Source organism: Pseudogymnoascus verrucosus, assembly GCF_001662655.1.
Source record: "Pseudogymnoascus verrucosus strain UAMH 10579 unplaced genomic scaffold scaffold_37, whole genome shotgun sequence".
Classification (NCBI taxonomy): domain Eukaryota; kingdom Fungi; phylum Ascomycota; class Leotiomycetes; order Thelebolales; family Thelebolaceae; genus Pseudogymnoascus; species Pseudogymnoascus verrucosus.
In genome coordinates, this window is record NW_017263688.1 from 294,139 (window position 1) to 309,552 (window position 15,414).

A 15,414-nucleotide genomic window follows, 5' to 3' on the forward strand; every position below is an offset into this window, starting at 1 on the left:
TCAGATGCGGATCCTACGTCTTGGTAAAAGGAGCGCAGTACAGGATATCACAGGGAAGATCGGGTTGGGGCGAGGTGGCCTAGAAAATCTTACCTTGCTGAGATAGGCAGCCGGTAACAGCTTATAGCTAGACATGAAATATCCAGTCTGAATATGCGACACCTTCTTCGCCAAGCTAGAATACTTCTCATTGATATAACTAGGAAAGACATCGGCCTTCGCATCAAAATGATAAAGCTCTGTGAATTTCCCCTTGCTACACGAGCCTGCATGGCTCAAGGTAGAAGTAATGAATCATTTTCTTCGAGCGTGTCTATGATCTTCATAGCAGCAGCCGCAATGTTCTTTCCCAGCTGCACCTCTACATCATACGCATACTTGCGACAATCGATACCGAGCTCCTGAGCTTTAGCACGGCAGTCGGGTCGGAAAAAAGCTCTTAGTAGTTGGTCACACTGAGGATAAGATCAGCGCCTGCGAATGACGGTATTAGAGTCTGTGGATCGTCGAGGTTGCCAACTACGAGGGTGGGACATGGCGGTCGTGGCTTGGGATAACTTTGGAGCGCCCACGGTTGTCAATTTTGCAGGATCGAGCTCAAAAACATCCCGTCACCGAATACACTGGTTTTCGCATTCGAGAACTCTATGGAGTGGGTCAGCCCACAGGGACGCTAACCACGGCGGACTAGACTACTCAGAAAACTACTTCCAGGTAAACGGGAATGCGAAAACCCATTATCCTTGATCTTTTACGCTTAGATCCAAGGAGCCGCCGCAGCATATAATAGACAAGACAGTACATAAGATTTGGAAGAGAAGACGGGTGGCATGCTGATGTTAATTCTAAAAATATGGGGTTTCTAGTAGTTGTCTTGGCAAGCAATGTGGCAAGATGGCAGCCGTATATGGCTAACTAGATGTTACCCACGCAGAGGGAATCGGATGATTGAAACTGTCTGGGATTGGCAGAAGTATCTCAAAGTCAACAGCAAAGGCACTACTAGTATTGGTTTGAAACAAGCTGCAATTCCAATTAAAAAGTATCGTATAGGTTGTTCAATGGCTGTACAGCCTCCTTCCAAGCTGGTCTTTCGCTAACTGTCTCCCACCAGTGTTTTAGATGCTTCCTCTCTAGTATTAACCCTTGATACCCCACCTTTAGAAGCATGTGTAGAAGAGGCATGTAAAATCCGTCAACCAAGGAATATTGCCTCCCTGCCATGAAACTCTGCTTCGAAAGAATCCTATCAATAATATCCAGATTGACATTAAGAGTCTGAAGGAGAGGTAAAATTTCGTCCTCAGGGACCACTTTGCCTTGGAATCTGCTCGTTGCATACATTAGCCAGTAGTTTTTTTAAGTAACGCGTCAAATCCACTTCCGCTACTGAATCAATGACTGACCTGGCAATAATCTCCTTAAGAACCAGAGGCTGAGCAAAGTGGTCAAATTGTGTAAGCTCTATAGAAGCAGCTTCTTCAAAGAGTGCGATCGACCTGCTATTCTCCACATCCGGTATTAGAGGCTTCCCGAGGCTGCTGTATTTCCAGGCAACGTATCGAGCTATGGCGCGTGATTCTAGCTAGTGGTATCAGCAATTATTACTCTGAGACTACTCCAGGTCTTAAACAGTACCGAAAAGAGTGAAGTCTCCTTCAGTTAAGACGGGGACCTTGCCAAATGGATTGAGAGCTAGGTAATCAGGTCTCTGCTTGCAGTTAGTCGCCAGCTCTGATATTTTCATATGGGAAGAAATAGAGACCTTCTGTTCTTGAGCCGACAAGTTTAATGAAATTTCTTCCACAGTCATTCCTTTCTCAAGAAGTGCATGACGAGCACGGAGCGTATTCCAAGAGCTTACCGCTCCGTATAGCTTGATAGACATGGTTCCTCCAGCGAGATGTCGTGTGTTATTTGCAGACCGAACGCAGAGGTCGACCACAAAAAAGAGAGTATATATATGTATGTGTGTATGTGTATGTGATCTCTTGTGAAAGAGCTACAATAGTTCACCTGCGTCTTGTGCTGCTGAATATATACTCCTCGGCTAGACCAGCGAGCAATGCGTTACTTGGCGCCGAACACAATTTGACTGTAGTACCTGTACGCGCATTGTTTCATCAATAATGAGATGACATCATTGTCTAAGAGCGGGAATTTTTCCAAGTTAGTCCTTCTCTACTTGGATTAGCTAACCTTTGTGCGAAGCTAAAAAACATTGTTAGAAGAATGGCACAGACGACCGTGGCATTTGTGCTGACACGTTAATGTGATTGGTCGGTAACCACCATTATCCCAGTTAGGAAATATTCGATCCAATATATTGAACTCCGCCGCGCCTCATCTTGTGACGACATTGAAGAGCAGAAGTAAAATCAAGGGAGATATAGAAGCTTCTTCGAGCGATTTATATTCGTAAGCCGTTTAACTCGTATTATTCATCCGAATCCTTCGATATCATCTATCTAACGTCGTTCCAGTCTCCCTCTTTCATGATGTAGCCGTCATTTCAGCCCAGACGATGGTAAGATACCGATCGCTAATATCATCAAACCAGGCGAGTTCTCTGAGTTGATTCCTGAGTTGATCCTTGTCTTGAATTCCCAGAGTTTCCAAGATTAGCGCCAGAAGGTTGATGAAATAATCGCTGCTCTCTCCTGGAGGGCTTGCTGCGGCCCCTAAAAATATCATCCATACAACAAATCCCAAGACCTGTCCCTCGATAACCTGGGTAGTAAATGCGCACTTCACAAATAATCGAAGTCTTTCCGTTAGAGGGAGGTGAATTCTTGCCATTCTTGGGATCTCCCGTATTATCAAGTGCAGATATAGGATCGCGGCGACCGAAAATGCTTTGTACAAACTTGAAGCCTCACACGAGTTACATTTCGCGAGGTCCATAAGCAGACGGTGATTGACAAGATATATGACATGGCTAATGGTCTTCCTCTCCTCCAGTGATAGTTCACTCGCCTTCGCCTTAGCTGCTGAGATTTGTTGTAAAGTTTCCCATACATCAAAGTTGATATGTTCATTGAGACTAAACATGCTCGGACCTTCTTTATATTGTGCGATAGGCAAGTACTTGATTGCGATATCTTCGAGGATAACCGCCAGAGGACCAGGGTGAAGTTGATTTGGAGCAATACAGGGTTTGCTACCCCACATTGTGGCGTATAGTAGATCGATCCTGGCACTGCGTGTTAGCAATAATGTAACGCAATTTGTCCAAATTATTAACTCGTACCAAGTTAACACTCGCAAAAGAACTTGGTTGTGCATTAAATTATTCACACCACCTCGAATCCTAAGCATCTCCATGAGTCCTTTCATATGAGGTTTTGATGCGTCTGATGTTCCATGCAAGGTCTGAGAATCAAATTAGTTCCCATGTGGCTAATTAGAATCAGTCATGATTGTTAGGTGCAAGAGACTCACCTCGAGTTTTATTAGCACAGCTACTACGGCGAGATTCTCGTCGCTTGGCGGTTGACCAGATAGTAGACGACTATTGATAGCATGAATAGCTTGTCCTTTGTGAGTCAAGGAATCCGCAGATGGTTCACGGTGGATGAGAAGATCACGATGAAGCGCAACGACGCCAAGGGTAGCATGGAGCAGTGCTGGGTCTTTGAAACTGAAAGAGATCCAGTTTCCCTCGGGGTTGAGAGCAAAGGAGTTGATTGTATATGAGGTGTTGTCTGTACAGGAGGTAAGTAACTATCATTCATCCTCGGAGAGCAGGAAGTAAAGGAAAATTAAGATACTCACAGTGGTATAAAAGTAGCCGCGTCTCCCGTGTGGTTGGTATTGAAAGACTTCCATATCCGTGTAATATGGTGTCGATTGGCAGTAAGAAGTGAGCACGACTGGAATAGATGGTCATTACATAGCATCATACCTGAAATTTAACTTCCGTTTCTTTTGATATCCTTGCACCAGATTCATCCGGTGCAGAAGAAGGGTTATTATTCTTGGGACTCTTTCGAGACCAAGTAGAAAGTTTGAATTTTGTCTGGGAACTTTTAGCTGTAACTGGGGCAGCTCTTGACGAGGCTGTTTCCGTCTTCTTGGGGCTGAACGTCGACTCTTCTCGCTTTGCGCGCAGGAATGATCTCATCGCCTGGGTTCGAACAACATGGGAGTATGTGGCCTTGGCCGACTCTGGCCGATCAGTGACGGTAATAAATATCAGTTGCTTAGGCTGGGCCACAGCTTCTGATTGGTTTAAGCTATCTGCTACGCCTGGTTCCCTGCTGCCTTCCGGCCTTCCCTGGTAAGCATAAAGCCAATACATATATTACCACCTTGGTTACATCCGCAAATGTTTCCTTACCTAGTTGGTTGAACGCCATAAAGAGATGTTGAAGGTCCTGTGACGACCCCAGGCGCCACCTGATGATCCTTGCCAGATTGCGAGGACATGCTTCACCCGGTACTTAGTCAACCATTAAGGAATTATTATCGTAGAGAATATTGTAATTGAAGTTAATAGAAGCTTTAAACACGCATTTAAAGAAGCAAGTTGTTGACTTACAAGCAGGAAATGATGCTGAATAATTATCTACGTCGTCTTGCTAGTGTATGTATACTATGTCGCATAATACGTCACTCTGACTAAGCTTAATTTCGATTAGTCACTACTCCCTACCTCTGTGCGTATACATATACAGTAGAACCTCTTTAAGACGATGTAATCCGTCCTGTGGTTTAGTATCGTCTTAAAGAGGATATCGTGATATTGGATATACATAAACTACTTATTAAGGTTAGTCTGAACTGAGCTATTAATCTCTACCAATTATAACTCGCTAATTTTGAGGAACTAGGCTATATATAGTAATTATTTGGTACGAATTACCAAAATATCCTACGATAGAGCGATATTTCTACGTTTTGGACCAATATCGTGGATATCGTACGTTATATGGGAATTTAATTGGTTCCGAAAAAAATCGTAATATCGAAGATATCGGTTAAAGGGGTATCGTCTTAAGGAGGCTTTACTGTATAGTCGTAATCACGTGGTTTTAAATGTTTTTCGCCACATAACCACTCTATTCTCTCATTGATTTTGGGATAACAACCACTACAGCTGGTCATCACTACGCCTTATTTCCTGAAAGTCCGAAGGCTAGCACTCTCGTGATTTTATGATCGCCTTACATTTTTAAACTGTACTAGTACTATTAAAGCTAGCTCCACTATATCCCTCCATTAGCTTACTACCCCTGCTCACACGTTACAATTTTGGCTGTCGTCGGCTCTGATCATAGCTCACCAACCTATGCGGCTGGCCGAGGATAATCGTCGGATCGGAAGCTCGCTTCGCTCACAGTCGGTTGAAGCAAGTTCGCCAGCAGGAGCTACTCCGACATCATTTGCTCCTTTATCGTAGCCATTAAACCCCGTGAAGCTTGTAGACTGTCCGTAGACCTTGAATAGACCTTTGTACATAATTCCAATGTTGTATGAGCCGTTGCGAGCGATAAACACCCCACACGAAGTAGATTATACGAGGTAGATTATGCGAGGTAAATTATAAGAGATGATCGAATGGCGGACAAAAATTCGAAATTCATACTAGCAGGCTCGTTTCGTACAAAATATAACTCTAAAAGGAGCTTCGGGTTAGTCTCCAGATAGCGATTTATCAGCCAATTTATGCTACAGCGATGATTGATGAGTGGCGTAGGTTAACGACTTTTAGAGTTCTGTTGACCGAGGTAGGTCTTCTTGTGCATGAATCGTATTTGGATTGATTGATTGAAGAGCATTATAAGAATGCCCTTATTCTGAAGCTACAGGGGTTACGGCGTAGCATCGCCTAATAAGGAAACAGCGCCTTGGCTAAATACAGGGGTTGAGTCTAACAAATTCCCTAATTTAGAAAATGGTGTGATGTGCCCCTTATCTCATTAGTACTGTATGAAGCGCACGACCTACTTACTGAGTTAGGCTTAATCTTTCTTCATTTTTCGGGGTTAAGGTGTATGATGCTTTCGGGCGTTAAAGCACGCCTTCATCAAATCATACGAGCCATAATTTGCTACTTGCTAGGTAGATGGCCACCAGGAAACTAGCACAGAATTGGAAATCAAGAAAACACTAGAGCGGAAAGCGGAAAGTAGACCCAGTTTCAACGCCGCAGCACATAATTGATCACGACGACGGCTGCACGGCACCGGCTCTCTGTTTGGACCGCATTGGCGTATTGCATTTTGTGAGACCAGAGGACAAGCTGCCACTCGTCCCCGTTGACAGTTCTGTCCTCAAGCGGTTAGGATTAGAATCAAGTGAGGATGGAGATCGTGACGGCTAAATAATGGATCAAAGCTCGGGTTGCTGGAAATGTGAGTGGAAAGAGCGGTGCAAGCGATGCAGGAGAACAAGAGGTTATTAAAGGGAAGACGATGAAGTATTATGACTAGGAGTTCAAATGACAATTTTTTTGTTGTGCTGAGATGATCGTTCGACTGTAGTAAAAGATCAAATTCTTCACCTACCCTTTTACCGTGATTCTACTTTAGACTTCTATAAGAGGCTTCACATACTAGCTTCACCACCCAAGTGGTCGGAGCGAACACGGACGATTATCGATTAACGCATGACGTGCTTGAAAAGACCTCCCATCTCCCCACTCGCTTACCCCGCTCCTTAATCACCAGAGGAACACATCATCGTCATTTGAAACCAGGAAAAAGAGCCACTATCATCCCCGTAACATTTATTAACAAAGGAACGCGTCGAATATGTCAAACACTATGAGAGAGACAACGTTCGATCGCGTTAGGAGAACCATCGGAGACTGGTGGCGGCAGACCATGCTTACAAAGCCTTTAAGCTCTCGAAATGCACAATGCTTGTAAAACGAATATCTCATCGGGCTAGTTACTGAATTGCCCTTCTGAGTATCACCGCGACTACTCTTCCGATTGTGGATCTTGCGGCTGCCCGCGTGTAACGGACGGTCTAATATTGCTAACGCTAGAGGATATAACACGGGAGGCATTGAGGCATGCTCCATTAGTGAGGTCTTTCGGCATTTACGTCTAAAAGTTGACTGTTACTTAAGGTGGCAGGTACTAAGTTATATGCAAAATAATTATTTCGATAATCTGTAAAAATCTAGCGAATTATGGCATCCATGGGTTTCCAAAGCGTTCGGTTCATCACATACCTTGTCATCACATACCTTGACATCTCAGGTACAAATCGCACCACTCTCCTATATATGTTCCCTAGTGCAGATGCGCCAGACCATCGATCCTAGTTAAAGACACGCCCCGATAGGTCAACATTTCTACAGGCAATGTCGAGGCAAATCTAGCTCTCCGAGCCATCGACAGTTAGACGTTCTCACTAAAAATGCGCGTTAATGCGGCTGCTCTAGAATCAAACAGACTTGTTCGTGCTGAATGGCAGGACAAACTTGCATCATACGACCATGATAATGGTTTAGGTTCGGAATTAGAAGGTTTCGTCTTAGAGTTCCACAGTACAAAGCCCTGTCGAGTTATGGAAACATTTAAAGGCGCCTTAAATTATTGCTTTAGGCTGCACTTCGACATGAGCGACCATAATGACTAGCTACTTCACTTCCCTATACCCGGCGATATTACGTACCTAACGGAGAAGGTCAATTAGGAAGTTGTCGTTATGAAATTTATTAAAGAGATAACTAAAATTCTAATCCTAAAAGTTATGGCGTCTAGAAGAACTAAGGGACAATTCGCTAGATTAGGACCTTTTACTATTATAGAATTCATCTAAGGGAAACGTTTAGATGAGGTTCTTTATTAGGACAGTAAGATTAAACCTAAAATAGACCAGTCTACTTTAGATTTCATTTATAAGCAGATGGCGAAAATCTACTCAGAGCTGTCTAAACATAATTTTAATCAGATAGGTGGATTATTAATGTTGTTAAACAGTTGATCTTAGCATGATAAATCCAGCCTGTTAACGTTAAATACGAATGAAGGTTAGAGACTAACAGGGCTCTATGTTTATAGTTAGAATACCTCTTACTACTACTACTTAGCTCTATGTTTAATTTCTCTATAGATATTAGGGAGGCTTCTATAATAACTACAGTATACCTTAACAAACTTGTTAACTAGCATACACTCCTTCTATATAAGAATCCTAAGTCTATATTAGACGACGTTAAGTGCTAAGAAGAATACTACTGTCTTTAAACTATTAAAATGCTTATAAGGTAGCTTATAAGCTCTATAGACTATAATAGTCCTTTTAAGTTATTTCTTAACGATCTACGATCTAGAAACATACTTATAGATTCTAAAACATTTGAGATAAAGGCGCTACTAGATTAGGAATTCTATTACGTAGCACTACGTCAATTTTATTAATGCTCCTCCTCCGTAGCTCATACTAAATCCTAATCCCTAGGACTAGACAGCTAAGGAGATAGAAGTGTATAAGGTCCATTTTATGAAATTCATAAAGGTGTTGTAGGATAAAGAAACGGTATTAGGAAAAGACTATAGTTTTTCTGCCTAGATGTAAATTTTACTTAAAAATGGTACTTTTCGGTATATCTAGGCTTTGCGAGAGCTATGCTGCTTAGAACTTCTGGAAAGGTGGTCCGCTGAGGTTAGGAAACCACTAGAGATGATTTCGTGGCAAGACGATTCGAAACTCCCACTCTCGAATAATAGTGGACATGTTTTGTAGCGTGGGGTTATTTGTTAGGGTATACAGAGATATTTAGGTCATGAGGGATGCTATAGCTAATGAAAATTATGAAGGCAGAATATGAAGATTTAACTTTCAAGGAGCGAAGAGTCATATCACATTTTATCTAAGCGAGGTGCACGTATCGTGTAGTCTTGCCTTGACAATGCTGCAGTTTCGATTTTCGGAGATTTGTGCCTAAGGCTAAAATGAAGGGCGTGGATCTCATTCGATGTGAATCTCAATATTGAGGGGGATCATCAGTATCATTAGGATCATTGTTTTGAGGCCACTAATCGTTGACTCAAAAACATATTGTTTATTGCGCATGGCTAGAGGCGTAGGACTTCTATAAATACTACTACGACAAGTGCATTCCTGCGAGGTAAATATCCACTACCGTCTACCATCTCTCCTGTGGAGGTAGGTCCTCTCGCGCTGCTAGAACTAGGTGTCGCCTATAAAGGCAGCCGAGTTGCGATCCTGCTGGAAACCCGAGCTTAGGATGGGGGTGGGTATTAGTGAGCAGCCTCTCTCTCATCTAAGACCTGTGAAGCGTGAAGGATATCGTCAAGCTAGGACTGATTATAGCAAACTAGCAATACTGTAACAAACCTCAAAGAAATTAGGAGCCTCGGGATGTGAAAGCGCTAGGAATAATCATAATGGAATTAATGCAGGAGTACACCTAGGACAATGGAGCAGCCGGCGTAGAAAACTTAAATCGTTAGCCTTCTAACTTTGCAGCTATTCCAGCTATGTCACCTAGAACAAGCTAACAATTCAAGTTAATTATATCAGAATCTGCTTCTTCAACTAGACTCTTTATCGTTGTGGCGATTACAAATGGAAAACTTTCTAGCAACATTATGCTAAGGAATATCGAACTAGCGAGACATGTAGCATGAAACTCATTATGAACTGCCTCGAGGACATGCGTGATCGGGCGAAGAAATATGCAACGGTTGGCTAACTGAGCGGGCACTTTCTCAGGCACATCACGAAGCTGCAGATGGGAAAGCAAATTGATCTTCTAATTTGTAACGTGAGAGGGGTGCATTCAATGCATCTACAATATCATGCAGAGATGTGCCGCGACACTATTATGCTGATTGAAAAAGCCGCTAAAATGATCTGAAGTGTCGTCGGAATACGTAGAGAAAAAGAGCGATGCAGAGTCACCCGAACCCTGACCCCAACAAAATCTAGGGACCCAAAATACCCCTCACAGATCGAAGTACTCTAGTGCCGTCTGCAAGTCCTCCACTAAGGGCTTCTGCGTTGGCTTATAACCCAATGTCTTCTCTGCCCGCTCCGACAAGAAGAGTTGATCTCTAGACATGAGCATCGCTAGCTCCCCTCCATCATCAACATCTTCCCGCTTGATCGACTTGGGAATTGGAGAAGGGATCAGGCCCCTAGCGTGGAAGACCTCTGCAAACTTTGCGCTCAGTTCAATCCACCTGTTCAGGTTTGCCCCAATGATGTAGCAGCGCTCGTAGACGCTACCTTGAGGCGTTTCTTCTTGCAGTGACAGGTCAATCATTCGGAGTAGCGGGGGGATAATGTCAAGGACATGCATCTAGGCTGGTTAGATTATGCGTGGAAGATTAAGAGACCCGCATGGGTTGGAATACTTACGGTGTTGAAACGGACAGTTCCATCACCAATATAGGGGACATAGCCAAGCTCCTTAGCCTGCCGAATCATGAGGCTCTGAATTACGCCAGGGCTCTTCACCGGTCCAGTGGACCGGCCATACAGAGCTGTGGGAAAGAGGATATACGTTCCAATCTTGCCCTCTTTTCCGGCGTTGAGGATACTGCATCACATTAGTGTTTATCTAGTATCGGAATCAGCCTTGAAAGGCTCACACTTCGTCGGGAGCACCGTTAAGCATTCCTGAATTGATCAGTTCCATGTCCTTGACGTTGGAGTCCTGTTCATGTCAGATACTTCATCCATAAAAACTAGAGATGTTCACTGACATTCCACACTTTGCAGTTTGGATTCGCGATGCCAGTGTTTGACTCAGTGTCGACGAAATTTCCAGCTCCGCTCATATGTATCAGTGTTGACTTGACACCCGCAGGTCTCTGATTAAGGCCGGCCAAAATGGCACGAGTAAGAACCGGATCAAAGGAAGACCCTACATTGATAACAATATCATGATCCTTTGCCAAGGCTGCTAATTTCTCGGTTTCCTCAAACGTCCCGTAGACGATCTTCTGAACACCGGCTGTCTCATACAAGTACTTCTCAATGCTTTTGTTACGCAGATAAGCCGTAACAGGGAAAGTGGGATATTCTTTCTTGAGGGCGATGACTAGGTGCGCTGCAACACAATGTCAGTCAATCTCAACTGCAGTGTTAAGAAAGCGCTTAGTAATCTCTATGAGTTCGACATAGCAGAAGCAATATCAACGGAATGACGGACACCGAGGCTTTTGGTGAATCCGATAGCAGTCGAATAGATCGATAAACCAAGAGACTCAGAGACCTGTATGTGTGGTTCTCTGATCTTAGAATAAAGTGTGGGAGAGCTCTCACGACGACGTGCGGGCTCGGGAGATAAATTCACGTTACTTACAGCCCACGCAACCGGTAGCACCCAAAAGCAGGATTGAAGGCATCGTAGAAGGCGACTCAGTGTTATAGGACTTAACGCGGTGGTGACGGGTTTTGGAAGTTCAAGATCCTTTGTACTAGAGGAATGTAGTTGTGCTGAACATTAATCTCTGCTTACTATCTCGTGCCTTTTATAATGGACAATATGGAGTAGTAATCCAACACTTGGCGTTGATTACCAAATGACCTAATTTTTCTATCATCTCCGACGTGCCGATGACATGGGCAATTCTCTCTTATTTCCACTTTAGGGAAGTCTTAACTTTAGTCTTCTTCTTGATCTTGTTATCGGTCTCCTAGAACCCTGCATGGCTACTAGCTCAGCAATTTACCTAATCTGGTGATTCTTCCTCTGTTGCACGTCATGGTCCCTGCATATTATTCTACACCTGTCTACATACCTTCAATCTTAATATGGTTATGATGATGATTCTATTTAACGTCTGTGTTGCTCTAAGTGCCTCTAATTCCAAAGACAGGACGCCAGGAGTAAACGCCCTCGAGGTAGAGGTCGCATTTGGGTTATCATTAACAAGTGCATACAATGATCCATATTCTAACCTGGCGAACTGGTAGTACCACTAGAATTTCTAAAGTGGATATTGCGTAGAGAGCTAGAGTCGCGTAGTGCATCAACACAAGAGTGGCTTGTGGTACTATAGATGTCGGTTAACCATCTCATTATATTTCTACTTTAAGAAAATGGTGTCAATTTTAAAATCCCTCGCTTAGTCTCATGTACAGTCAAACCTAGATACACCGAACACAAATAATTTGCATGGGGGAGAGGAAAAAAATCCGTTATAAGGAGGAATTCCTGTACATTAATCCCTGCTCCTATACAAATTATCCCAGCTCGGTTTTGCTGAGTTCTCCCGCACAAGGAGGGAAATCTAAGAAGTGGGGTATGTCGCTAGCCGAGCTAAATCGCATTGCCTGAACCACTTCAGGTTGGATTACGGAGTTCACACCCAAAACTTGCCCCGCAGTACAACTGATCAAGATGATGCCTAGTAGATGCTTACATATGTTTGAAACTATTACCGACGGATGCGTGTAAGTTCATATTTCATATTAAACTTCTCACGATCCTAAGCTCTTCAACTTCATTCTAGACGTCCATAAACCCTTTCATATACTTAGGAACTAGGTCCATAGGGTTGCTCTACGCCATGGCCAATCCCAAGTCAAATGTTACCTAAGTCATGAGACAAGGTTTAAGTATGTACAACTTCGTAGAATTTCCAGGGCTTAGCTAGTCAAAGTCTCCCAGCATATGCCGGTCTAACCGCCATTAAGTCTAGCTACTTTTTCACAGAAGACTAAGTCTATGTAGGCCTATACGCTACAAAATATTGCCTAATTAGGAAAATGCGGCCCACTCCGCACCTGTTAGGGGCTCTTTCCTGCTAAGTCCAGGTCTGGGCATCTTCGATTCATAGTGGATAGTAAACAACACAACCAACTTTAGGTGCACTTAAGTCTAGTCCGCGGCGACTTGAGTGGCGGATGCTACTACGGCCCTATAACCCCACGTTTATAAGCACTATTAATGCCGCACCAGTCCGCAGTGTGATATCGATCAATAGGTCCGCTTTCAGGCCCCTAGTTAAATTGGTCAAAGGTCTTTTCTAGGAGGAAATTATACGATAAGTCATACGCTCAGAATTTGGACTTGGATTGAAACTCACACCTTTGGAGGAACCCATTGCGCAGATAAAGCTTATAGTATCATGCGCAGTAGAGAGATGGTGTAAGCGATATAGAAATGGTCAGTTTCATAGATGAATGATGAAAGATAACGCGACGACGTCTACCAGATGGAAATTGACTCCGCACTACTAAAAACCCCTTCTTGGAGCCTGTAGGGCCAAAAGTCACGGCTTACGTGACGTCGTAACCTGTTTATTAGTTCTCTGAATCGAATTGCTCCGTCGCCGAGCACTCACTGCTCGTTCAGACATAGAGGCACCCATATCACCACGTATACTATTTGTTTAATAATCAATTATAATCTAAAACAGCAAAATCGCTTTGCAAACTTCCTAAATAGACTTAGCGATTCCACTTATCCCCTCGTCCGTCTCGGAGATAAATGGCTTATGCAGCAAATTGTTGATCCTTTGGTTCAGTTATATTTTTCGGGACGGCAGAGCCACTCTGTAGAATTGGCGTCGGAATAAATCACCCCGCCCGCTAGCTGAACGCTAGTCGAGCCACATCCAACGGTGAGCCCCTGTTCGGTGCGGAGTAGGCCGCATTTTCCTAATTAGGCAATCTTTCGTGTATTAGACATGGCGTACCGGCCGAAATAGACTCAGGCTTCTGTGAAACAGCAGCTAGACTTTATGGCGCTCAGACCGGCATATTCCGGGAGACTTTGACTAGCTAAGCCCTGGAAATTCTGCGATGCTGTACATGCTCAAACCTTGTGTCATGACTTAGGAAACATTTGACTTGAGATGGCCAATTGGCGTAGAGTTGCCCAAATTTTGTGATCTACTAGATGACAGTGTTTACCAATAAAATTTGCCTAATTAGGTTTCTTCCGCCCCACATTTATAGGCATCTCGTGACGGACGAGGGGATAGTTCTTCTGGCAGTCGGAATTATGAGGTCGTTGCCTCCTCCGTACGCCGCAATGAAGAGGGAAATAGGGAGATGGAGATACGGGCTAATAATTCGTCCGGATCTAACGGTCTCCGCTCGGGAAAGATATAAGATTGTCCCACACCTACCGCCCTTCGTATTTACTGATATTTCCCTTCATTGTCTTTGCAGTATAGCTTGCCTTCCACAATTTCAATTTCTTGGACCTTTACCAAAAATGGTTTCTGGGAATCGATTGAGAAATGTTGCTATCGTTGGCGTAGGTCGCCTAACCGAACTCTTGAGTTCTCACTTTCCGTCGATTTTCTAACAGCACATATAGGCGGGAGGCAATAGCGGCCGAGGCATAACAGAATATCTGCTCAAAACCGGCAAGCATATTGTCTCCGCTATAACCAGACTGGACAGCACCACCCCGCTTCCGAAAGGTGTGAAGGTCACAAAGGTTGACTATAACAATCATCAATCCCTCGTCGACGGTTTTCAGGGCCAAGATGTCCTCGTTATCACCCTTCATCAATTTGTGACGCCAGATATCCAGTCCAAACTCATCAAGGCCGCGGGTGATGCCGGGGTACCATGGGTTCTTCCAAACGAGTGGAGTCCAGACACTGCCAACGAAGACCTAAGCAGGGACGTCTCAGTATTCCGCTCCAAGCGAGAGGCCGCTGAGGAAATTGCCAAATTGGGCAAAAGCTCTTACATCGCTATTAACACTGGCTTCTGGTACGAAATGTGCCTTGCTAACCCTCTTGCCTTTGGCTTCGACTTTGAGAAACAGTCTGTCTCTTTCTATGATGATGGCGAGACTTTGGTCAGCATGAGCACCTTCGCCCAAGTTGGCCGTGCTGTCGCTGCTCTGTTGAGTCTTCCGGTCCAGCCAGAAGGAGATGAGACGCGCTGCTTAGAGCACTTCAGAAACCGGAACGTGTACGTTTCGTCTTTCACGATCAGCCAGAAGGATATCCTTGGATCTGTCTTGCGCGTCACTGGAACAAATACACCGGACTGGACGGTCACCAAGGTGTCTTCGGGAGAGCGTTATCAGACAGGTCTCGACGAAATGCGAGGGGGAAATATGGCTGGATTTCCGAAAATGATGTTCTCCAGAGTGTTCTATCCTGACGACTCCGGGAACTATGAGAAGATCAGAGGCACGAGCAATCAGCTTCTTAGATTGCCAAAGGAGAGCCTGGATGAGGCTACGGAAACTGTTATCAAATTGATAAAGGCAGTGAAATAGGGCTGAGTCCTCCAGTAGAGAGCACCACCGTGATGCGACATAAGTTATATAATAAATCACTATTTATTAGCATTCTTGAATAAAATCAGCTCTAGCAGAAACCCTTATCACAGAGTGGCACACCAAATAATACATACCTTCCAAATGATCTCTTTACTATACTACCCTCTACCTCCTTACCTAGGACCTTATTACGCCTTAATTCATATATACACCACACACATATACTT

General features: G+C 44.0%; 4 protein-coding genes across 4 annotated transcripts; 1 reads left to right on the plus strand and 3 right to left on the minus strand.

Moving 5' to 3' along the window:
• Nucleotides 1-1,035: 1,035 nt before the first annotated feature.
• On the minus strand, nt 1,036-1,923 carry VE01_07981 (uncharacterized protein; the record flags this gene model as incomplete). Its single annotated transcript, XM_059463923.1, has 4 exons — nt 1,766-1,923; nt 1,639-1,711; nt 1,407-1,581; nt 1,036-1,327 (listed from the first exon to the last, which is right to left on the minus strand). Exons 1-4 carry the CDS (start codon nt 1,886-1,888, stop codon nt 1,036-1,038), a joined length of 663 nt encoding a protein of 220 aa, XP_059319517.1. The 5' UTR covers nt 1,889-1,923.
• A 570-nt stretch (nt 1,924-2,493) lies between these two features.
• On the minus strand, nt 2,494-4,428 carry VE01_07982 (uncharacterized protein; the record flags this gene model as incomplete). The annotated part of the gene is made up of 5 exons (XM_018277410.1): nt 2,494-3,193; nt 3,251-3,372; nt 3,442-3,704; nt 3,943-4,271; nt 4,340-4,428. 5 exons carry the CDS (start codon nt 4,426-4,428, stop codon nt 2,494-2,496), a joined length of 1,503 nt encoding a protein of 500 aa, XP_018128377.1.
• Nucleotides 4,429-9,717: 5,289 nt separating this feature from the next.
• Nucleotides 9,718-11,425, minus strand: VE01_07983 (uncharacterized protein). The gene is made up of 5 exons (XM_018277411.2): nt 11,294-11,425; nt 10,692-11,038; nt 10,578-10,642; nt 10,345-10,525; nt 9,718-10,285 (listed from the first exon to the last, which is right to left on the minus strand). Exons 1-5 carry the CDS (start codon nt 11,334-11,336, stop codon nt 9,929-9,931), a joined length of 993 nt encoding a protein of 330 aa, XP_018128376.1. The 5' UTR covers nt 11,337-11,425; the 3' UTR covers nt 9,718-9,928.
• A 2,580-nt stretch (nt 11,426-14,005) lies between these two features.
• Nucleotides 14,006-15,397, plus strand: VE01_07984 (uncharacterized protein). The gene is made up of 2 exons (XM_018277412.2): nt 14,006-14,200; nt 14,264-15,397. Exons 1-2 carry the CDS (start codon nt 14,159-14,161, stop codon nt 15,182-15,184), a joined length of 963 nt encoding a protein of 320 aa, XP_018128372.1. The 5' UTR covers nt 14,006-14,158; the 3' UTR covers nt 15,185-15,397.
• The last annotated feature ends 17 nt before the right edge of the window (nt 15,398-15,414 follow it).

Bases quoted from the DNA above. Each gene is read 5' to 3' on its own strand.
- VE01_07984 (XM_018277412.2), top strand. From the start codon at position 14,159: ATGGTTTCTGGGAATCGATTGAGAAATGTTGCTATCGTTGGC. The intron at 14,201-14,263 runs GTAGGTCGCCTA...CAGCACATATAG, and splicing joins GAAATGTTGCTATCGTTGGC to GCGGGAGGCAATAGCGGCCG.
- VE01_07983 (XM_018277411.2), bottom strand. From the start codon at position 11,336: ATGCCTTCAATCCTGCTTTTGGGTGCTACCGGTTGCGTGGGCT. The intron at 10,643-10,691 runs GTCAGTGAACAT...TGACATGAACAG, and splicing joins CAAACTGCAAAGTGTGGAAT to GACTCCAACGTCAAGGACAT. The intron at 10,286-10,344 runs GTAAGTATTCCA...TAACCAGCCTAG, and splicing joins GAACTGTCCGTTTCAACACC to ATGCATGTCCTTGACATTAT.